This window comes from Danio rerio, chromosome 5 (assembly GCF_049306965.1).
Source record: "Danio rerio strain Tuebingen ecotype United States chromosome 5, GRCz12tu, whole genome shotgun sequence".
In the NCBI taxonomy this organism is placed as follows: domain Eukaryota; kingdom Metazoa; phylum Chordata; class Actinopteri; order Cypriniformes; family Danionidae; genus Danio; species Danio rerio.
In genome coordinates this window covers 43754678-43779535 of record NC_133180.1, presented here as the reverse complement: position 1 = coordinate 43779535, position 24858 = coordinate 43754678, and the positions used below count along the sequence as shown (strand labels likewise).

At 34.4% G+C, this 24858-nt stretch overlaps 3 protein-coding genes across 15 annotated transcripts in view; 1 reads left to right on the top strand and 2 right to left on the bottom strand.

The window, feature by feature from the left end:
- Positions 1-250: 250 nt before the first annotated feature.
- mob1ba (MOB kinase activator 1Ba) lies at positions 251-11084 on the bottom strand. The gene is given in 6 exon segments (NM_200200.1): positions 251-1665; positions 3728-3891; positions 4121-4254; positions 4483-4576; positions 5290-5456; positions 10930-11084. Coding segments are annotated over 6 exon segments (651 nt in total). The 5' UTR covers positions 10944-11084; the 3' UTR covers positions 251-1587.
- Positions 11085-12074: 990 nt separating this feature from the next.
- On the top strand, positions 12075-18986 carry grsf1 (G-rich RNA sequence binding factor 1). Of its 2 annotated transcripts, none has more exons than XM_005165334.3 (9): positions 12075-12391; positions 12516-12660; positions 14721-14876; positions 15427-15561; positions 15653-15791; positions 17189-17304; positions 17392-17456; positions 18588-18723; positions 18825-18986. In XM_005165334.3, exons 1-9 carry the CDS (start codon positions 12128-12130, stop codon positions 18878-18880), a joined length of 1212 nt encoding a protein of 403 aa, XP_005165391.1. In that variant the 5' UTR covers positions 12075-12127; the 3' UTR covers positions 18881-18986.
- Positions 18987-22131: 3145 nt separating this feature from the next.
- rufy3 (RUN and FYVE domain containing 3) overlaps positions 22132-24858 on the bottom strand; it is a 33197-nt gene continuing 30470 nt past the window's right edge. For 8 of the 12 annotated variants that reach the window (XR_012405869.1, XR_012405870.1, XR_012405872.1 and 5 more), the window contains 3 exons: positions 24772-24796; positions 24605-24682; positions 22132-22765 (listed from right to left, as the gene is read on the bottom strand). Coding sequence is in view for 7 of the 12 variants with exons in the window: in XM_073950338.1 (XP_073806439.1) it covers positions 22622-22765; positions 24605-24682; positions 24772-24796 (247 nt within the window). In the remaining 5 variants the exon portion in view is untranslated. Of the gene's footprint in view, positions 24508-24604; positions 24683-24771; positions 24797-24858 lie in introns of all 12 variants that reach the window. The other 4 variants (XR_012405871.1, XM_073950339.1, XM_068221168.2 and 1 more) reach the window with 1 other exon arrangement.

Here is a 24858-nt window from a genome sequence, read left to right as displayed (position 1 = left end):
TATTTAAAGGCAACTCAAATTAAAACCTCACTTCAAGTTGTAAATTTATTTTATAATGCGATTCATTAGGTAATGATAAAAGTGCTGGATCTAACATACATGTATATATAATATCCCTATAATGCTTCATTCAAGAATGAAGTCATGCATAAATGCTTTTTTACTCATGCTTTACAATTTCTCTCTTTTTTCAAATTTACAATTTAAGAAACTACAATCACTGTTGCTTTGTACGAAACACAAAACCAGGTTTTGTTCAAACTGCTTTATTATACTATAAACAGTATTCAGCATTGTACCACAAAAGTTCAGCAAGTTACACATCTCATTATCCAATTGCATACCTTTATTGTTTACAGTATTTACAACTTGCCATCAAAAATGTTTATTACATCTGTCCATAATCGATCACCAATGTGAAAAGATGTAGAAATCTCTGAGAAACTTTTTAGTTGTGTGTAATTCAGAACACAATTTCTGTGACATTCCAAATTATGATAATAACAAAAATAATAATAATAACAACATTCAGGTGGTGAAACCAAATGTACGCACTTATAGTGAAAATGAACAACTATTTTGTCTTCAATAAAGCTGCTATGTGTTGAATAAGAGGAAGCTATTATTGAATCTATCACAGATCTTGTTCAACATGCATTCAATGTATCTTTAACTGTTTTCCTGGATCTTTGAAACACACCAAAACAGATTTGGAGGGGCTAAGTTAAGATATAAGGGTGAAAAATATATTATATTTATTGCGTTTAATGTTGTTTATGCAATTAAAAGTGAATGTAAAAGCTTGTTGTATTTTATAGTGTATGAAAGGATGATCAAATAGGACAAACAGATCTTGCATAGTCAGCTTATTTCATCCCAGCTTCCAACAGACAAACCCTTGAACTCTGGGAATGAATCTGTGAAAACTGGCTCACCAACAAAAGCACTCCTTCAAAAGTAAATGTACTGTAGTGTAAAGTGTTGGCTGGCAAAGTGTGAACATAATGTTCTACTGTAATGAGTGAGAGGCTGGATATAATCTGAAGTAAACAAAGCATTTCAACTACAGAAAAGGATAACGGAAATCCCGACATGTCATAAGACACTGGGAGCAGCTAAAACGAGTGCTTAGAAGAAGCCAAGACTTTCTTTATCTTCGTTTCTGAGAAAAATCTGTGATTGCTCCATTCATTTTCAATCTATGACCTTCTAAATAAATCCATTAAGAGGAAAAACAGCTAACATACCACTAATTATTAACGTACCCCTAGGAAAAAAATGTCAATAGCATAATCATAAAGAAGTTTCAATAGCAGTGGTAGTGCTTTTTATACAAAGGATAGCAATTTGGAAAGTGGACATATCAGGCACTTAGATCGTGTTTGAGACGACGTCAAAAGGGCTGCAGTTTAATTCCACTATGACCATGACCTATGGTGGAGCTGTGGCTTATCAAGGGTTGTTTTTGGACTCAGCCTTTTCTAACTCTTGAAGGAAAACGTTCCCACACACCTGTCAAACACAGAGAGAACAAAGCCAGGCTGCCTGTACAGAGAAATGAGAGAAGATGCTGACTGGAGGAGCAGTTTATCTGTCCTTGGACGTGAGCTTCTCAATCAGCTCCTGAAGGGGTGCAAGCTCTTTTCGGTCAATCAAATTAAACTCCTGAAAAATACAGAAAAAGAGCCGGACTTAAAGACATGCTCCAACCGAGCAGGCAGTTGGGTTTTTTTATATTTAGGTGACAACATGAGATTGTAGTGCATGAAAAGGGTAGTTCAGCCAAAAAAGTCAATTCTGTCATCATTTACTCATCCTTCACTTGAGTTGATTCAAACCTGTTTGAGTTTCTTTCACTTAAAATATATTTTGAAGAATGCTGGAAACCTGTAACCATTGGCTTACAGGCTATTTGTTTTTCTACTTCTTCCTATTATGGAAGTAAATGGTTAAAGGTATTCAGCTTTCTTTAAAATATCCTCTTTTGTGTTAAAAAAAGGAAGTCAAACAGTTTTATGACAGCTTAAGGTTGAGTAAATATTGAGTAAAGTTTCATGGTAAACCAGCCCTTCAACAAACTGAATGACTACTGTAATTACATAAAACTTCTGTACATTCTCAGAAATAAAGGTATGAAAGGCAGAAAGAGCAGCTTACAGTTCACAATGCTGAAAGAAAATTCTAAATATTGAATCTGGGTCAGAGGTTTTATTATGTCAAAAGAATTCTGAAACTTCTTTCTAAACACATTATAAATGTACTGCTAAAATACATTACAAAAACTCTTAAGTATGTAGAGAACTATACTGCACTAGAAAAATCAAGCATTGCCCAGGCCATAACACAATAACTACTGCATATTACAGTCAGTGGTCCAGTTCAGTCTTAAGATATTATCACAATTCATTACTACAGTCTACATTTTTCTAGCTATCTGACAATTGAGTGATGGCTGGTTTCCCAGAAGTGAGTGTGGTTTCAGTGCCATTAGCAGACATGGCCCTAGTGTTTGAAAGTAAAGTGTCCAGCTTATTTTTCGAAGATTTTGACAACTTATTTTAGATACTTGGCCTTTTTTAGCATTTAAATTTAGCTGGGTGGTCAATAAAACTTTTATGTTATGTGACAAAAACACAAGTTTTAATACTGCTTCACACAGAAAGAATCTAAAAGGGGAAGCCACTGTCTTCAGAAAAGTTCAAATAGTATTTTCTTTTCAAAAGATATCTGAATACATTTAAAATACCAGCAAAGCTGCTTTACTCACAGAACTAAACAAGCGCCACCTGCTGGAAAAGAGTAAATCTGCATTTGTCTACTGTTTTAGTTTTGTACAGGTAGAATAATTTCACTCCCAAACCTGTTGTAGTTGTATCATTATCTTTTTACTTCACACTTTAAAATAAATAAGCACCTTGTTCATTTGAAAACTGTATATATTTTTTTCTTGAATAAATCTGAATAAGCCAATCAGAATATGCAGTTATACATTCACAGAATGAGCCATATTACAGATGCATCAATATATTGTTTGAGCATTGATATCCCAATGTGTGTAACTGCAAGAGTCACATTGCAGGATCAGATTATTTATTTAATATTAAAAGATGAAGATATTATTATTTAAATAATTTACACAATGACAACCTCATCATATGTTTGCTTGTTCAATTTCTATACTTGAAGACTATTAAACTCTAAAGAAAACAAATGTTTCATTTACATATGCTTGTAATTCAATATAATTTAAGCAAACTCACTGCATAGAAAAAGACTTGATCAATCCAGTTTATCTAAATTAATGAAATCTTTAAAATAGAGCTATGCAATTCATCAGGTGAAATTATATTCTCATCGCAATACAAATCACCCAAAAATAATGTATTGCAATGTCAGATTTTAAAGCCATATAAAATAATGAAAGTGATAAGTAATATAAATTCAAAAAGCAAGTGCTGATTTGTTTATGTTTTGTACATTTAAAGTCAAAGTTTTGGTTTCTTTTTTCGATTGACATATATAGCGTGCACAGGCTAGTTTGCAGTCGGCTGTGATGTGGCTATGTGATAGGTTCAAGGTAAGCACACCTATTGCTGGACTAGACAAAACTAGTTTTTTGATGTCTGTGTGGTGTGTCACAGTCGTTAAGCACCACATTCATCTTGTGATAAGCTAAACCGCCCAGCCAAACACAGACTCACGTTTTAGTGACAAAGCACACACACACCTGAACGAAGAAGATAAAGTGCTTGAATGAGGTGTTGAGGTGTGCCTCTTCCTGCAGCTGGATAACTGACTCAAAGTGCTGGTGGTATATGTGAGCATAAACACGGAAGAGTCTCTTCAAAATGGTCTTGGCCACCGACATGAAGTTCTTTGGGAAAGGGACACCTATAAATAATCGCACAAAATACAACATTAAAATCTGTTTTAGAATCCAAGCAGATGAAAAGTGTGGAAACAGTGACCACAAGGGAACTGATACTGTAGATGTGGCAGCTATGTTTTTTGAAATGGCACCACCATGTGGACAATTCACTCCCTAATCAAGGTGAGCTTTATAAAGAAAATGAATAGCAAATTTCTCAATGTTGAACAACAAATTTAAGGAGCAGCACACCTATTTTTGATGGGAAAAGTGTCTCGTCATCAAGCTGATCCTGGACCCAAGTCATCAGGTAATCAATGTACTTTGGAGCTGAACATTTAATTGGCTTTTTTATGTTTGTTCCATCAGCCCAGTGATATTCATATCTGCATGAAAAAGAGAAACAAGTGAGAATAGCAGAAGGATGGATGGATGTTTTACATTTAATCAGCAATGCATGAGGTTGGCCTGTTTTTTGTGTGATTTTGAGCTATTGCGGCTAAACAAAACTTGATACTTCCCTCAAAAACACCTTACCTCAAAACAAATTACCTCAAAAATGTTACACTTTGAAAAGTGGTGTACTACTTAAAATGATTGTTGCTAATACTCACTTAGGTCCAGCAGACATTAATGGGCAGCTTTCCTCAGTGCAGAAGTCTGTGATGGTCCCATACAGCATGTTGATCTGGTTAAAGAAGTCCACAGCTACAAGCAATGAAACATTATTATAGCACAACCCGATCCAAACATCTTTAATCATTTAAAGACTCAGAGAAATAAAATTTACTGCTTGCAAACAATAGGAAAAATATCTGCCCCATGCATTTCCAATAAAACCTCAAGGGATTTGGAAAACTGTGTTGTAATTATATAGCAGAAGTTGGGTACACCCAATATTTCATGAGCTGCGGCAATTAGATGAAACCCTAAACCATAGCAACATCAGAGCTGCCAGAGTGTTTTCAGCCCTCTGTCCCTGAGGCCAATTATCTAAGAAAGACCCACTGTCTCTACTGATAAATAGAGAGGAATGCCAGAGGCCGATGATCAAACTAAGCAAATGCCTTGGAAATGTTGCAAACCAAACAAATATAAAAAAACATGCATGCATGCATACATACATACATACATACATACATACATACATACATACATACATACATACATACATACATACATACATACATACATACATACATCTTTTAGTTTAGTAATTACACTATACATTATAATGATTTCTGTTCCCCCTTGTTAAATTTTAGTTTTTAATACTGTAGACCTACTGACAATTAGCTACAGAGAACAAATATAAAAAAAAAACCAATATGATCGTTGGAATTTTTCAAGTATATGGCAATATACACACGCACAAGGATGCAGACAAGTTTATTTTCCCCAGATTAAAGACACATGCTTACTATTGACTGCCACCCATTCATTAAGGTCCTCTCCATCGGGCAGCATGACGGCCATGCGCAGGTTTCCGCTGCCCAGCGTGGCCTCTGCATGTTTCAGCAGCTCGTACTGGTGTGAGCCCTCTGGAATGTTCTTCTTCGGCTTGAACGTCTTTGACGAGCGGCTTCCACTGTGAACGACAGGAGAGTACTTTAAGTTTGCAGGCTTTGATGAATGCTGTTAACAAACACTGAAACAAAAATGAGTTCTCTGCCACACAATGCTGGGTAACTGATTACATGTAATCTTAATTAAGTAATCAGACTTGAAATGAAAAGAACAAAAGATGTAATTGGATAATATGACCTTTTAAAATTGTTCTAAAGTTTCTAAGGATATTACTGATTTTATGAATTGTATGATTACATGATTAAACTAATTATTCACCCTAATTGTTGTTTCAAACCTAGAACATAATGGCTGTGTAATCATGTCAGTGCACTACCATATAAAATAATTAATCTTTTCTGAAAAAATTGATTTCTGAAAGTTGATTTCAGATAGAGCCAGGCTAAGAGGTCTGCAGTTTGCATGTAAAAGAACATAATACTCCCTTTTCACCTTACAGATAATAGTAAAACAATATTTAAACAGTAGTTGATCTGCAATTATTTTATAAGAATATACTTTTAAATAATTTGAACAAAAAGTATGCACTTTGTGTCATCTTGGTCTCTCACTAAACATCTTTCTTAAAAGGACAAGAGAAAACATGAATTCTTAAGCCTGTCTGGATATCTGCTGTCTGCATTGCAACACATTTGCATGTTCTCTGATGTCAGTGGATTGTTTTCATCTTGCTTTTTTATTACTCATTCACCAGCTTACAACCACCACTGTGGTTCTTTATTATAACTAACCACTTTTTTCAGTTTTCAAGTAATCGAAACAGCACAGTCAGTCATTTTATCGAACATCATGGGGGTTATTTAGAGGTAGGATTTTGTAGATTAAATTGTGTAAAAATGTGTTCAAGGAATAGTTCTCAGTAAACTGAGTGAGGATGAAAGGATTTTTTTCACCTTTTCATGCTGGGACAAAGTAATGCTTACATATTGCCATGAAAACTACTCTTTAAACTAAGAAATGTACTTATTATAATAAAAATATAATATCTAAAGGTATAATCAAGGTTCACTCTTTACATAATATTTACAGAAGCATATTTACAGTTTTGCGTCTTCTCTGCACTGATTTTATAAAAAGTATTTTAAATTCAAATAATTTAATGATTACATTTTAAAGCCAAGGTCATGACAGGTATTGTGTTTGACTTAGAAAATATCTTTCAATTTCCAAAAACAGTGCATACTGAATTGCACCATTAAAATTCTTTCAATAGAGTATTTTTTCTGGCTAGAATAAATCACACGAAAAGCAATAACAAAACTACAAAAAGGAGCCGTTGCATTACAAAAAGCTACACCGAGATATTCAACTCCTCCCGAAAACTTCATGTACATATATGCAGTTAAAACTCTCCCCAAGAAGCTCCATTATGAAGGTCAATCATGAAGATGGTTCATTGCACACAGCAACTGTTTCATATTATCCTAAAGAATTTATACTAAAAATGTTTATGTTTTTCAAATTTGTAACTGACAACAAAAGCAGCTCATTGCTGGCTGGTTTCCTGGCGCTCAGACATCAACTACACACAGATGGTCAACACTCTAAATTAATTATTTCTAACAACGCCTATATATTTAACTTTCAAATGTAATTTTAACTTTCAGATGTAATTTGTTTCCTTACAATCACATTTATAAACGTGGCATAGAATAAAATAACTTGATAAAGAAAATGGCATCCTTTTTTACCAAAATACAACAATAATAATGACGGACATAAAAGCATCACAGAGGATCGTGAAAACATTTTACTGGCACTTGGAATTCATCAAATTCATTTTTTGTCTGTTTTAGTGTCAATTTTTAATAACTGCACAAGCACTGTAATTTTTACTGCTATTTTCATTTTGGCATTAAGACAGTTCACCCAAAAATGAAAATTTGGTCATGATTTTGTCATCCTTAACATGTTTTAAAAAACTTTTTTTTCTGTCGAACACAATGAAATATATTCTTGAGAAAGCTGGAAACCTGAAGCCACAGCCTTCCAGCATTTGTTTTTTCCTACTTTCAAAATATATTTTTAATTCTGAACCTTGGGGAGTAGAATAGAATGATAAAACTTTCATTTTTATCAACTATTCTTTAATCAGAGCCTGAAAGGTGTAAGACCATACAAAAAAACCCATAAAAGATATTAATAAACATAGAAATAATGTTAAATACCATTATTAATCAAATACATATTCATATTATTTTTATAAGCAGAATAAACTTTACATTTTACTGTTTTAAAACCATTTTATCTAAGTGCATTCTCTCCGTTGCGTATGTAGTTTTCCTACACTCTCAATACATCAAAGTGACCCTGTCTTCAGGACAACAGCTGCTTTATTCACTACATCCACTTGTTTAGACATAAACAGGACAGAGTTTGCACAGCAAACAGTGAAAGATACTAACTGGAAGTGACCAGGGGCCTGTTTCAGTAAGGAGGTTCAAACAACTCGGAGTTTAAACTTGAACTCTAAGTTGATTTACCGAGAGATTAAAAACTCAGAGTTTTCGGTTTCAGAATAGCTGATCTGAGTTGGGTCAATCAATTTTGAGTAGACCAACTCAGAGTTAAGCACGCACACCGTGACTATAAAAAGGCATTATCAATGGAGCGCAGATATTATGAGTGACCATGGCAACATCTAAAAAAAAGAGATCACCATTTCTTTTCCCAGCTGAACATTTGCTCATTGCAAAGTTTTAGCAAATATGAGTGTATATATTTAAAAAGAAGCAACCATCAGTGAAACAGAGACAGTTAGCATGGGAAAACAGCTGCTCAAGTTAATGCGTAATTTAAAAAAAAAAATTATTTAAACATTTAAGTATAATAAAATAAGTAATATAATGTGTGACTTTATACTTTTTTCTAAACTTTTATACACGTTTATCAGTTTTAATAGATTTAACAGTGCACTTGTGTGTCTGCCTTTTTATTGATCAAGTGATAGGTTGATATAACATTAAGAACCTAAGCAGTGCTAAAAATAATTTTTAGACAGAATAATAATCCCATTAAACTAGTAACAGTACATGTCGAAGGTTAAGCTAAATATTTATGGAAAAAAGGACAAGCCTTGTACGTGACTTTGTTCTGTGTGTGACAAAAAAAGTAGGCAATAGCTATGTTTCCATCAAAATACAGGCTTACATAAATTTGTGCAAAACTGGAATAATGCCTAAAAGATGCGAATAAAGCAGTGTTTTTATCCAACGAGTCAAAGAGAACACAATCGTCACTTCCTGATTAACTTGCGCCAAATATCAACAGTAAAAACAGAATTTACTGCGGTAGAACAAGCTGCGTTAACGATTTTTTATTTAATACATGCGCCTCAGAAGACACAATGAACACGTGGGGGCGCTTGAAGCCAGATGCGGCCGATCTTGACACGCTCCAGACGCTCGGAGGTAATTAATAATATACACTAATACTGAAACAGTTAAGGCATTTTTGAATGACTAAAACAACATTTAAGATGTTCTACTGTGTGCTCAGTCAGCTGGTTTGTCCTTTCACACACATTTTCATCATCATCTCTAACAAACTTTTTTTTTAATGTACATACTGTAATTTGTTAAGTGCACTTCGTAGTTTATGCGCATCTTTTCTTATCAAATAAAAGTTTAACCTACTCAGTTATGCAAATGTTTTATTATGCATATTTTCAAAAGTTATGTGAATCATGACGTTTCCATCAATCGTTTTTATGGGCATCTCCAAAATGAGCTCTAAAATAGGTGTGTGGAAACGTAAGACTAATGAGAGAAATACGCTTCATCTTTAAAAAAGGGAAGGAGACCAACAGAAACTCAGAGTTTAGAGAATAAAACCTGCTCTGGACCAGGTTAGATTCACAGAGTAAGTTACCACAGTAACTGACTCTGAGTTAAAGTTACCTTTCTTTCAGAAACAGGCTTGACTTACCCTGATTTCTTGAGTTTAACAAACCTGCCATTTTGAAACCGAAAACCCAGAGTTTCTTTCATTTCAGGGTTAAAATACTCTGAGTTTTCACTTAACCTCCTTTCTGAAACAGGCCCCAGTAAAACAGTTGAACTAAAGGGCTCAGCAACAATTAAGAAGACAAGAACAGATATGTGCCGATCCCAAAATGACTTTATCTTCCTAATGACATTTCCTTGACTAAGGTTGATGTTGTGGATGAACAGACTAAGGCCTGAATTACAGTTCTGGTTGAGTGATCAACCAGAAGGTTGAACAACTTTAATCATGAAGTAAACACAAAATAAAAACAATCTTAAGATCCTCCGCAGGACTCTATGCCTATTTAAGACTCCAACATCACTCCGCTCCCACAGCCCTCAACCCCACATACACTGGTCACCGCTACCAAGCAGACAAGTCACAGATCTTGTGCAACATGGTGACATGTAGCTGCATCTTTTTCAAAGGGTATACATCTGTGCTAATGTGATGCCATACAAATTGCAGTTCAAACTGCTTGCAGGTATAACAATGCTGTTTTTCAAACATAAAAGTATGAAACTAGTAATAAAGGGCGAGTAAATTAGGAAAAAAATGTCATTTGGGTGAACTAAAGCTTTAGGAAACTTTACTTGTTTTTTTTATCTGCCTTTTTTTACTTATTTGCCTACACAGCTGTAAACTGCTTAGAGTTTGAATGCTCAATGAACAGCTCAACAGCTTCATATATGGGACTAGTACATCTCATTTTTAATGGAAAGCAGAAGAAGAGAGAAATGCACAACAGTTATTATTGTTGACATTGCACTTTTTCCTTTTAGAGATAGAAAAATACAATTGTTTATATGATTTAGCAGTCACAACACAATACAAATCTACAGTAAAACGTGCTCTATTGGGACTTATTATTCTGGGATAAGTACAGTGTACTGGGATTACAGTGGGATTATCTAAACATGTCTTGTTTTCTTGTTTACACTGATGTCACGGCGGTGCATGAAAGCGACAATACGCTTTTCTAGGTAGCAATTATTAATGATAAAATGATTTTGTCATAATAAAGAATACATTATGAGACAACTCAGGTTATGACAGAAGGATAGAACAAGCCAAAGCTACTGGTATCCAGCCACAAAACACGACTATATCGCGTTTACTTGAATGACTTGATGCTGATAAATACGGCTCAATTTACAGCCCGTTACTGTTGTGTGAATCTAAATATAAACATAAAGAGTGAGTAACCAAATGTAATTTCATGCAGCTGCTGATGGCCTCATATTCTGGCTAACTAAGTTAGTCTCCATTAGCCAGAACACCATTACAGTTTTGTTGTGCATGCTAACGTTAGAAAGTCCCTGCTGCGATGGGCTCTCCTGTTTGCTTTTATTTCAGTATCATTACGGTTGACTAATAAATAACGGCTGTGAGACAGGACTGATGATGCACAGGAGGCTTCGGGACAAAAGCAGTATTCTGCGCTTGCTAACTAGCCGTCAGTGTTTCCTTTTATAAACCATACTCACAACAAAAAGCTCATCTCTCCCGGAGGAAAACGTGCTGTAGATGAGAAATCGACACAAATCCGTTATCCTGACTGCGAAACGTGGGAACACAGGGTATTTGAGCTTTAACGTCCTCAACACCCCATCAACACAGATCCTGCCCGTGGAAAACTTCTTCCCATCCAAAGTCTCTCCAGCTAAAGCCTCAAACCTCGCGAGGTCAAGTCTGCAGTCCCGCTGCACCTCCTTTCTTCTATAACAAGAGTCCCGAAAGCATAAAAATTACACTACAGTACAAATGCAGACAGACACATGTATAAATTATGTATTATTTACTGGACAATATCTATATATGTTACTGTTAACATACTTACAAAATACCACTGCATAACTGGAAAAATTTAAAGGAAAATATGTAGTTTGCATCATTACACAAGCTAATAGTTTAAAAGTGTTACTGTTTATAAGTATTGATATTTCTATTGTACTTTTTATTCATTGTTTTTATTCAATACTGAAATTATAATAAAAACAGTTTAATCTAAATGGCTTGTTTGTTGTGAAGAAGATACATATTTTTCAGTATGAATTAAAATGATACTCTTCTGAATCCCATCTAACAGCTTAATAACAGGTCAACGATAACACAACTATTAACATATTTTACAAAAACATATTTCCAATATAGTTATTTTACTATTATATATATAGTTATTATATAGTAGTTTTACCAATTTTCCATCGAATCCTTTAAAATTCTGCTTAATAAAATAATTTTGTTACAACAAATGTAAAAAAAAACAAATCCTGATAATTAACCTCTTGTATAACACTATGTGTTGTGTTTTAAATATGTGTGAATATTTTCGTTTTGCTGCTCTGGAAGTTTTATTAAGGTTTGTCTCTTGTTATATTGTGTGCTTTCAAAAACAATATAAAGAAAATTAGATTAATGTTCACATATTAAAGCGCATTAATATCTTAATTTGCAGCATATGTCCATATTCTAGAACATTTAATCTTATCCATACCTAAACAAAGTCTATAAAACCACACTTTATTGATAATGATGAAAGAACAGTTTGCTGAACTACTATTTTGAAAGATCTTGTCAAACTCCGAGGCGCCTTTTGATGACGTCATGTTGTCCTCTGATGCCGTAGGTCAACGGGATTTGCGCTCCAAATAAGCTGTACCATGCCGTGTTTATGCCGTGTATATGTTTAGGGTTTCACGTAGGTTTAAGTTTAATTTTGCACAATTTAAGATGTCTGGACTGAGTCGAAGCGCGCTCTTGTTCTCTCTTGTTCGCTGTGTCAGGAGATCGCCGCGGTTTCCATGCCTAGAGACTCTGAATCATAGTAAAACTGCGCAGTTAACTTCAGCACGAGGTCTGAGTGTTCATTCATTGACAACAAGATATTTAGCAGACTGTAAAGCCAAGAATCCATGGATGTTTTCTCAACGAAGTCTGTGCTCTGAGGTAAAGTTACCTGATCGATTCATATTACACCCTCACTTGTAAGTCGCTTTGGATAAATGCGAGCAGAAGTAAATGTTATGTACAGTCTACCGCGTCTCCTGACGCTGCCCTTCTACTGTTTTAGGCACCATCTAAAGATGATGAGTACCCTCCTCTACCAGAATACACCCCTGGTTCTGAAGAGAACCAAGCAAAGGAGTTGTTCATCGTCCAGGCTAAGGGTCTGCCCTGGTCCTGTACAGCTGAAGACATAATGAGCTTCTTTTCTGGTATTTGTTTTGTTATTTGAGCTAAGAAGTCGTTTTGAAGATATGCTGTTGTTCCCACGTTTGCTCTAGTCAAATTAAAGGCATAGTTCACTCAAAATTTAACATTTATACACTATTTACTCTCCCTCAGGCCCGGATTGGCTAATCGGGAGGACCGGGAGAATTCCCGGTGGGCCGGTCCGTTTTTTGGCCGCGAGGGCCGGTGTCCCTAGCTGCAGAATCTGTTGCTCTCAGCAGTCACACTTTTTAAATTTATTTATTTACTTTACCACAGCCTTTTTATTCATTATTTTACCGCAACTCTTCTCTTTTCATCTATTTTAATGATTATAAAACTCAGTTGTGTCCTCTTTTTGAATACAGCTATTGTGGTCCAGCGGTTAGCACGTTAGGTTAAGACCCCGCGAACCCGGGTTCGATCCTCGTTAGAGTACCTTATTGTTTTCATTTTTATTGTTAAGACATATAATACTGTTAGGGTTGTTGAACATTTGAAGTTCTAAAGCAGCTGTTTTCTCAAAAAAAAGACGTGATAGTGTCATCAGAAACTGATTTGGAAATGACCTTATTTTAATATAGTCAGTCGTGAACTGAGGTGGGCCGGTCTGAGGCTTGAAACTCCAGGGCTGAAAAGGTGTCCCACTCCGGCCCTGCTCTCCCTCTAGTGGTTCTAAATCTTTTAAGTGTATTTCTTCTGTTGAACACAAAAGAAGATATTTATAAAAAAAAAAAAGCTGAAAATCTGTAACCATTGACTTTCATAGTAGGAAAAATAATGTAAGTCAATGGTTACAGGTTTCAAAACACCATTTTGTTTGTTTAACAGAGGAAAGAAAACTATTTGGAACAAGTTAGAGGTGAGTAAATGATGACATAATTTTCTTTTTTGTATGAACTGGGTCATATGAATGCAGACACTTGAAATTAAATGTAGCCAGAGAAAATGATCAAACTATAAAATTATGCAGATGTATTTAAGTTTGTCTAATATTTTAATACAGATTGTTTGGTAAGAATTTATATATAAATACAAAGCATGTTTTTTTTTTTTTAAAGGCCCAAACTAAGCAAAGAAAAGCAAGTTGGTTTAGCAGATATTTAAATGGTTGTAAAGTAAAATGGATATCTGATGGCTTACATATTTATATAACATCTTGAGAACAGCATACCGTAGCAGATGACTTTCTTATTAATATAAGTTTTTACTCTCTCAAAATAGAAGTAAAATGATTTGTTTAAATGATGAAAGCCCTGTAGTTTCAGGGCTCTGAAAATGGCTGTACACCGTCGCTTTCCATCCAACCTGATAGAGCTTGAGAGATACTGCAAAGAGGAATGGGCAAAAATTCCCAAAGACAGGTGTGCCAAGCTTGTGGCATCACATTCAAAAAGACTTGAGGCTGTAATTGCTGCTAAAGGTGCATTAACAGTATTGAGCAAAGGCCGTGACTACTTATGTACATGTGATTTTTCAAGTTTTTAGATTTTTTATAAAATTGCAGTCTTTTATAGTCTTTTTTTCACATTAGGTGGTATTGTGTGTAAAATTTTGAGGAAATAAATAAACTTTAATCCATTTTGAAATAAGGCTGTAACATAAAAAATTTGGAAAAAGTGAAGCGCTATCAATACTTTCCGGATACACTGCATCACTGTCTCTCCACTCCAGCTATAGCTGGTGTGTGGTAAGCGCACTGGCGCTGTTGTCGTATCATCCAAGTGGAAGCTGTACACTGATAGTGGTGTGGAGAGACCCCCTCATGATTGTGAAGCACTTTGGGTGCATGGCCAAACACAGTAAATGCGCTATATAATTACACATTACATATTGCACAGCCCTAGTGTAAACCTTATATGATTGTTTAACAAATAAAAAGCTAGACCCCACATCAGACAAGGCTCAAACCATTGTAGCCAAACATATTCAGCAGATTCAATTATAGAATCTTCATTAGTTTTCCTCAAATCCATAGAAAGTATATTTGGGTTTCTTTTTGCTTGGGAAGTGAATACTCATACTGTGTCCTGATACCGATGTGCACTTTATTTCCTCTTTACAGAATGTAGGATCCGAGGAGGAGTCAATGGAGTCCATATTCTGTATAACAAGTACGGCAAGCCATCAGGACAAGCGTTCATCGAGCTGGAGCACGAGGAGGATGTTGGCAAAGCACTGGATCAACACCGCCATTACCTAAGAGATCGCTTTATTGAAGGTCAGCAGACTTCAAAGGTCCCATGTAATCAAAATAAAAAAATTTAGCTGTTAATTGTAATCTGTTAGTTTTAAGGATATCTATTAGCTAGTGTGCTCCAAAACACTGGCAAATTTGTTTAAAAAAAAAAAATTCGTATAAACATCTAAGAGTTTTTTTTTTTTTCACATCACCTCATACTTTGGTTTCTTATCATGTCTTGATCAATCAAATGATAGTATCTAGTATCTAACGTGTCTGCACCCTTCATGATGCTTCTCATTTGCTTTTCATTTGATGCACTTGAGCTTAACCACTCTCACTGGCAGAGCAGTGATAAAAACCAAAAGCTATTGCCTGTTTTAAAAACCTTCAGTACCCTATGTTCCACCCTTTCGGTTTAAATTATGTTTCGGTTAAAATTACTTTAAACATCGAATAAAAAAACGCAAATTTTAAAGCACTTCATAGGACGTTTAAAAGAACACCCTACAGTTTACAAGGAGGCCTTTTTGACATTTGTAGCATGCCAAATAGAATAGATCTCATCAACAACTTTGTCTTGTTTCAGTCCGTGAAGTAACAAACAAAGATGCTGAAGCCATATTAAAAGCTTCAAAGGAGCGTGTGGAGACAGATACAGTGGTACGACTACGAGGGCTTCCCTACAGCTGCACGGAGGGAGACATCATTAGATTTTTCTCAGGTGAGTACTTGTAAAATCTGACACTTGAACATCTTTATGCTGAAAAAAAATACCCATGCTTCATGTGTGTGTTCTGATATTGTTAAAATAGGGTTGGATGTTGTGGAGGACGGAGTTACTATAATTCTCAACCGCAGAGGGAAAAGCTCAGGCGATGCCTTCGTAGAGTTTGCTACAAAGGCAATGGCTGAAAAGGCCCTGAAGAAAGACAGAGAAATCTTGGGAAATAGGTTGGTGTATCATCTTGTAATACTAGAAATGAATAAGGACCTTATACAATGTGTGCAATTGTGTTTGAGTCCTTTATGACTTACTCACGAATATTTGTATCACTTCACTGTTTTTTAATATCACTTAATAGTGTTGTAACGGATTACAAATCTCACATGTTTTTTAGTCACAGATTGGAAAATTTTTCGGATCAGCCAAAAAGGGGAGGAAACAAATGTAATTTAATTTCCATTTATTACAAAAGTAGTACTGCAAGACACTTTTGGTTTTAACAAACAGAACCTAGAACCTGTAATTTAATTAAAATGAATAAATAATCCGCTGAACAAAAAAGTGCATTCTTAAATATACTACTACTGTTGCTGATAATGCAAAATCTATAAATCTAACATTATAATTTGTACAACCCTTATTTATTTTTAGCCTTATTTTTAATAAATGATTAAGTTTTCACTCATAAAACTTCATGTTTTGTTGCTAGATGTGTCATTTTTGAAGAATTATTCAATGGCATATTTTTAATGGCTGGTTGTCACCACCTTATGGCTAAACAATGTAATTGCTGCCCACAATTTTAGCGCTTTCAGATTAAATTGCAGCGATTGGAAGGATGAATAAACATGCAAATCACCATCATTTATAATATATGTTGCATGGGTGTTGAGATTCATATCTTTTAATGGTTAATCGTGCAGCTTACACTGAATGCATTAATGCAAACTAAACAATTAGTGACAGAAATCACCTTTAATAACCTAAGAAACCACCACATGCCGTATAACCCACCATAACTTCTTCCTTCATCATTATATTTTACAGTAAGCCAAAATGCAATCATACATGTGATTTAAATGACACGAGATGTGATCTCTCTGCAGTCCTAACAAATTTAGGATCGATCTACAAGTAAAAAAAATATATATATTAATCCGTGAGTCACGTGTGTTCCAAACCGTGGGTTGTGATCCGTACTAATAACAGATCAACAGTGATCAATTACACCCTTATCATGGAGACATTATTGTGGTTTTTATTAATTGTATGTATTTTCAGTTTTGATTTTAGCAGGTTTTTTTGTTGTTGTTCTTTTTTATAAATCTCAATAGTTGTATTAATTATTATTTTAGTGCATTACAAAAAATAAATGAAAGTGAAAGATGTTTCCCTGATATTGACCTGAAATAAAAGGTGATTCTTTATATAATTTTATTTTATTTTAGTGAACGTTTATTAAATTTCTTTAATAACTCGTGTTATTTGTGCTGTGTTATCCTCAGATGGAACATTTGGTATTAAATCAAAGTTTTGGTATTAAATACTATTCAAAACCAAAATTTGAAAGATTTGATATGTATTTAAACATGTTGGGTCTGTGTTTTTCTCCTCTCATGTGTAGGTATATTGAGATCTTCCCAGCCATGAAAAGTGCCATCCCGTCCCAAAATAGAAGCTGGCAAAATGACAGAGTTTTCACACCAAGAGCTGAGGACCCTCCACTCAGAAATACAACAGGTGTTTATTACAGTGCCCATTCATTTGCAAACATTCAATACACATCATGAGTAGTTCTGGCAAGTCTGAGTTTCTTTTTCTGTGCAGTTACAAAGAATGTCATTCACATGAGAGGTCTGCCGTTTGATGCAAAAGCAGAGGACATTGTAAAGGTAATTCATTTTTGAAGGTACTTTTGTTTGCTCTTCATTTGCATTTGGTCAAGATACATTTAATCATGCTGAGATCCTGTTGTAAAGTTTCTCTAGTGAGAAAACGGCAAAGAAAACATCTTATTTTAGTAATATAGTCATGTTTGACACGGCTCTATGATTTAACATACCAACTGAGTGGCATTCATATATTTAGAAATTAATATAGCAGATTGTTTTAAAACAAACGGCATTATATATGAGAAGACAGTCCTAGTATTTTTTTAATTAGAATTGAAACTTCATTGCTTTAAAGCAGCTCTCCAGCATGTTCATGCTTTTACTTGCTAAGAAGTAGAAGATTTTAATCATAAAAAAACGCAGAGCACACTAGGCGTGGGACGATATACAGTTTCAAGGTGTACCGGAGTTTGAAAAAGTCAAGGTTTTGAAACTGCCAAATCTTTCTGTCATACTGTTCCTACGGTATATGTTAGTTTTTTTTCTTTTTTTCTTCATTTAGTTTTTTAGCCTTTAACCGCACGACATTAATTGATGCACAAAAACAAATTTAGTTTTATTTACTTATTGTATTTTTAATAATAAACCAAGAATATAAAAGTATTTTTAAAAACATAAGAGCATTTGCACACACCTTGCAGCTGCCAGCTTCTTGGATTGTGTTTTCTTCCTCCAGGCAGAAAAAAAAAAATCCATGTTTTGCGCTTAATTGTTTCAATTTGCAGCAAATTAAAAAATACTGTATTTTGATGGCGCACATTCACTGTTAATGACATGTTTACTGTTCCAAAATACTTTCCATGTTTCCTAAAATATAGTATATTGTGTTTAATGACAGTTAGGAAAATATCATATTTTAGAGCAGTAAGTACAATACCATGAAACAGTGATCTTTTTAATCAAGGTTATTATACCGTCAGAATCTCATACCAGCCCATGCCTAGAGCATACTTACCCAGTGTGGAAATTTGGTGTTAACAATTCAAAGCACAGTACAAACACTAGTTAGCTTTAATTTTGGCATCATTATATTTGAAATGACATTAAACCAGTATATTACTGCCTGACAGATTAATTAATCTTATCCGTTATATAAACCCTGAATGACTAGGGGTGTCATTTTTTTTGCAGTTTTTCGCTCCTGTCCGACTTATGAAGGTTGTTGTAGAGTTTGGTCCTGAAGGAAAACCCACCGGTGAAGCAGAGGCTTATTTCAAAACACATGAAGACGCCGTTTTAGCCATGTCCAAAGACAGAGAGTTCATAAGTAAGCAAAGACTCCTCCAATGACCCAAATGTTTTACACATCAAACATGAAGTGATGTTTAACTTGATGTGTTTTGTTTCTTTGTTTTTGTTTCTGTCCAGTGGAGCGATATATTGAGTTGTACCTGAATTCATGTCCACCCAGCGAAGAACGATAAGATGAAAGGACACCATATTTAAATGCACTGCATCCCAATCTGCTACAAATTAACCCAGTGTATCATGTACATTGCAAGAACCAACATTAAAAGCGGACTCTACAAATGTTGCCTGATTTTTTTACATTATGTCTGACCAGCAATGTTAAAAAAAAGGAGACGGGAGTAGATGTGGTGTTTTTTAACTTTTCCATAATAACTATTTGTGGAAGCCTTCAAACTATTCAGATTTACACGTTTTTGTCTCTGTTGCAGAGGCATGTCAAACCATTAAAGGGTCTTGACAGTTTCTTAATTAAGTTTTTAATGTGGCAAGATGAGTGAAGCAAGATGACGTTTTCTCATTGATTTGATAGAATTTGTTAGATTTGTGCAGCTCTGACGAAGTCCATTAGGTACAAAGTCCAGATACAAGGTTTCTGCAGGGTCTTAATGTCTTAAATCTCAAAATCCAAATTTTAGGCCTTAAAAAGTCTTAAATTTACTGAAATACTGTGTTGTAGCTCTTAAATCTTTTTAAACAGGTCTGAATGTTCCTTTGTTCATGTATTGCTACCAGATCTGGCCAAAACCCATGCAGTCATCTCAATTAAACGTTTTATTTATAAGGGTATTTTTCAACTCTATTTATTATAATGGTTTAATTATTTTCCTTACAGTAACATTTGAATGCTCTCCGTGTATTTACTGCTGATGACACCAACCTGGACAGATTGCTGTGCATAGATTGTTTATTATAGATTTTAAAACTTTTTAAAATGTATTTGTTCATTTTTTTATTATTTAAAAGAAAGTGTATGATGGAAAAACAAATAGATTGTATGGATACAAGTAGAGCTTGCTTATTTTACACAACATTTAAAATATTTAGCTAAGAAATAAATTTTTTTTTTTTTTGTTATTAATGTATTATTGTAATATCAAATTATAATATTTTTTGTCGGTAGGGCAAATAAAAAATCTTTTCCATCTAAGCCATTTGAAAAATTCCTTAGCCTCAACCTTTTATGGGTCTAAAATTTCATTCATAATGGTCTTAAAAATGTTAAATTTAACTCTGTGAAACCTGCAGAAACCCTAAGATAAAATAGGGACGAAGTTCAGAAATGAGTCAATAAAACCTGACCATTTCTGCATCACTTTTGCTTGCTTCTCCTCCATGGCTTCATCTGCCAACCTTACAGAAAATTTTCAATACTGATTTTTTTTAAGCAAATCTGAGTATCAGATAGGGCTGTCATGACTATGAAATATGGCTGATGATATATTATCTAAGAAATAACTGATCATGCCATTTGCGCTGTGGCAACCCCTGATTAAAAAAGGGACTAAGCTGAAAAGAAAATGAATGATTTGCATAAATCGACATACATTTTATTTCTTTATGGAGGTTTTATTTTAATTATTAAAGAATTATAAACGGTCAGGCCCAAGAGTGCCAGTTAAAAATAAAATAAAGAATTAAATGATCAATTTAATAATTGAAGCATAAAACGTATATAAATAAATCACAATTTCAAAAGAAACAAATAATAGACAAATAAATAGACCAATTTAAACTTATAATTTGATTCTTTGTTTTATTTCCAACTGGCACTCCTGGTCCTGCATATGTTTGCACCTTTAAATATTCAAGTAATTTACTGCATTGGCCCAAACACCCAAAATGACTTCCAGTATATGTAACACGCACAGAAAAAGCATTTTAGAGAGATTTGCTGCTAACGTTAGCTATTCATTGCTACTTTCTAAACACAAAGCAGGTGTTTGAAGTGTAAACTAGTTGTTTGTTGGAAGACGGTGCACAAATGCGATTTACACACACAGTCTCTCGTTACTGCGCATTTGAAAGTGAACTGCAAGTGTTTGTAATGGTGCGTCTGTATTCTGCTTTAAGTCTACCCTTATGGCTCTTAAAATAATTGCAGTGATCGATGTTAGCTGAAACAATCATGGTAATACAATAACCACTATTAGACAGTTATTTAATAATCGCGGCTGTTAAGTATTAGAAGTCCCTAGAAGTTAGAAGTTTTTTTTTTTTTGGACACGAAAAAACTTATTTAAGTATATTGCAGTATTACAATACAACTAAAGTACTACAATACAAACAACTGCAGTACAACTACTGCAATACAGCTGAAGTGATACTACTACTATAACTACTGTAATGGTCCTGAAGTATGACAACTATAATACTATAATTGACTATAATGCAGTACTGCACAACAGTGCAACTGAAGTGCTTCTACAATACAACTGCAGTACAGCTACTACTTTTCCTCCTCGGTGGACAGTGGTTTCCAAATGAGCTTTCAGTTACCTCAGTTGTTTTGCTGAAATACTACCACGATATATTGTAGTGCACTTTTCAGAAGTATAACTAACTACAGAAAAACATCTACAATTCTGCAAAACATAAAACAAAAGTGCACTTTTAATACTGATGTAGCTAATTGGAAAGCATTATATAACATTATTACTATAATGCCCCTCTCAGAATATTTAATGTTACTTCAGTTGAACTGTAGATTTTACTGCTGTTGAACTTTATTGCATTATAGTTGAACTGTGTTTTCACTTCATTATACGGCAATTTTGCAGTTACATTGATTAAACCACTGTTATCCTTGTATTTAGGCAACTGCTGTTGTACTGTTCAATTCACAGCAGTTATTTTGTATTATTTATTTTTGAAAATAAACTCTAAATAGAAAACCACTTTTATCCAAAAAAAACATCCCTGAAAAAAGTACAAATATTCTTGGAAGATGTTGAACAACAAACCCCTTGGAACACAAGTGCAGTACAGATCTTATCACACTATTGGCATATTAGACTACAGCAGTACAAGTGCAGTAAAGATGGCATTTACTTGTTTTTAGTCCTGTTTACTGCAGCTTATTCTGCTGTTGAAATTTATTGTACTGTATTTGAACTGTGTTTATACTTCAATGAATTGCAATTTTGCAATTGTACTTTATTTTATTGCAGTTATACTACTATATACTGCTGTTGTACTGTAGTTATTTTTGTAAGGGTACTCTAGCGCCAGTTTTAAATACCATATAGGCAGGTAAAGAGATTGGATCCAGACAGTTCCCGATGTGAACATCTGCATAATCCAACATTGCTGCTCTTTGTCTTCATGCATTTACAGTTTGCGTGAATAATATCGGCTTGGAATGAACAGTTAAAATGTGATTTTTAGCTAAGAAAATACATACAGGCTTTTAACCACTTTTCATGTCTTTATTTTTTATACATTTATTTCAACATTATAATACAGGATAATTTACTCTTCCCTATAAAAGTTTCAAAATGTGCAGTTTCTGCTCTTTTTTTTTTTTTAACAATTTAAGAATGTTGGATTTAACAAAGTGTCACTGTATGTGTGTGATTTGTTCAGTGCCTTCTTTTCCAAAAAGCTGAAAACATGTTTCTGTCTACAATTAGTCATCTCATAATGATTAAGATGCCAATGAAATCCTCCTACTTGCATTACTGAATGATACCGAGGCGATTCAAGTACAAAAAAGCCAAATACATCCACTTGGTGGACAGTTTCACTAATCCTCAAGAATAATAGGTCATAATAAAATAATCTCTAAAGCATTTCCAACAAGGAGCTTGTAAAAAATTCCCTTTTGGCAAATCGTTTCTGATATGCTTTACAGCTGAGATGATCCAGAGTGTGAGGTGTAGTTTTTTGTATTGCACTATTTACATGCGCTGTGTGTCTCAGGATGGGGAGGACGAGTACTGCTCCAGGAGCTGAGAGTAGCAGACATCACACACGTGCTCGGGGTTGATGGACGAGGGCAGAGGCAGTTCATTCGCCATGCAGTTCTCACAGAACACACCGCTGCAGTTCTTGCACTGACTCTGAAAGGGTGAACAAGACAAGCTGTAACACACTAAAACTATTCTTCTTCACAATTTTCATGCTGTCCACTTTGTTACTCTAACTGTAAATGCAGTAGCAACAGTGTTAATATATTTATTAATTATGTTGTGCTGTATACAGTACATTAAAAAAATGTATATACAGAGCTCAGCATGATAGAGTACACCCCATTTTGAAAATGAATATTTTTATCCATTTCTCAGTGAATATAGCTGCATTTAAACAAAATCGATTTATTAAACAAATATTTATGAAAATAATAATTTAGTCACCAACATATTTAGAAACTGAAAGATAATACAATTAAATTCAAGCAAAGTATTGCAAAAAAAATACAACCTACAAATTTTCAACTCAATTTTTCAATTATTTGTTGCTTCTCTTGATTCTCTTTGCCTCCTTTTAAAATTTTTATTTAATTTTTTATAACAAATTTGGGTGTACTAGTTTTTGACTTATCATAAGTTATTTTGTTATGGCTCCAGATTTGGCTTCAGTAGCTACTGTCTAATCTATTGTATATGCACAAATATAATATTGTATAGCTTCCTATTAAAAATATGAATTTAAAAGAGATTTGTGTGGGGTGTACTGCAGTTATGTAAAATAATAATATCATATAGTAATATAAAAGTGAATTCTAACATTACACCATTACAGTTTTCAGTGACTTGATGCTTAAGAAACATTTGAAAAAAAAAATTATTTAAAATTGAGTAGCATTTAATAAAAAAATAAAAAAAAAACACAAAATCTTTAAATAATAATTGTTGTGTAACTCCCTGTCCCCAGCACACACACTTCACTTCACCTATGTTCAATTAGGTTTACAATAGAGGTGTTCAGATCTGATCATGTGATCAGAAATCAGGCCCGACCACACGTTTTCAGACTCGATAGGAATCAGGCGTCACATCAGGACTCTGTGTCTGAGTATGTCTGCGGTCTGGAGGTATTATAAAGTTGATGATGACAACATTGCCATTGCCAACATTCTGATATGTAAACTTGGCATTGCAAGAGGTGGAAAGGCTACATTTAATACAACAAACCTGATAAGACAAAACGAACGTAGAACCTCGATTTGAAATGCCGTCTCATCAAGATGATTTTAAAACAGTGCATGTTTGTAATAAAGAAAAGACAGTAAAATTGTAAAATTTATCACCACAGCTGCACGTCAGTATGATTATAGAATAAGATGCTTCAATCCGATTTGTGGACATTAAATCAGGTTTATTTTGTACATTAATATAATGGATATCTATACAGCAGTGAATATTAATGTGAATTCTGTCACATTTGCTGTGCAAAAACCATGCAAAGCTAAACGTGTGTGTATGTGTGCGTGCATAATGACACACATTGTGACTGCAGAAGGCCTTGAATTAACAACGAAGAACCATAATATATCAAATAATCATTGGGAAAGTTCTTACTGTGATATGGGAGACCTGCTTCATTCTTGTCTGTCACTGTACCAACTATCTACGAGAGATGCAGCAGGTGAAGGCTAAATCCATCAGAGTGAGCTCATTGGCTCTGACACGCACGTGGTAACGGTGGACGGGGAGAACCCGCTCAGTTGCATTAAAGACACCTGCAATGTCTTAACAGCTCAAATTTCCCAGATTTAGAAAGGTAAAATAAATAACCTGATGGGTGTTGAGCTGAAACTTTACAGACAAATTCTGGAGACACAAAAGACTTAACCTAAAGCCTGAAAAGGGGGGTAAAACAGGTGCCCTTTAAGTAAATATGAATTATAAATTTTTCTCTTTCTCAAAAAAATAAAAAGTGTTAGATCACTCTGGTACCTTGGGTGAAGTCAGTGAGTCTTGGTTTTCACACATTGTGCAGATTGAAGGGTCAACCTCTTTACAAAGAGACTGGTTCTAACAAACAAAAGGAAACTTCATGAATTCATGAAAAGAACAATAAGAATACTGGAGCAAACCTCACAGATTAATAAAATGTAGCGTACCTGTTCATCTTCATGTGACAGTGTCCTAAGAAAAACAGTTTTAAGATTATTTCAATAACACTGCAGTTCATTAATACAGCTTAACAC

Coding starts and splice junctions, on each gene's coding strand:
- grsf1 (XM_005165334.3), top strand. CDS start 12,128: ATGTTTAGGGTTTCACGTAGGTTTAAGTTTAATTTTGCACAATTTAAG. Junction 12,392..12,515: donor AACGAAGTCTGTGCTCTGAG/GTAAAGTTACCT, acceptor CTACTGTTTTAG/GCACCATCTAAAGATGATGA. Junction 14,877..15,426: donor AAGAGATCGCTTTATTGAAG/GTCAGCAGACTT, acceptor GTCTTGTTTCAG/TCCGTGAAGTAACAAACAAA.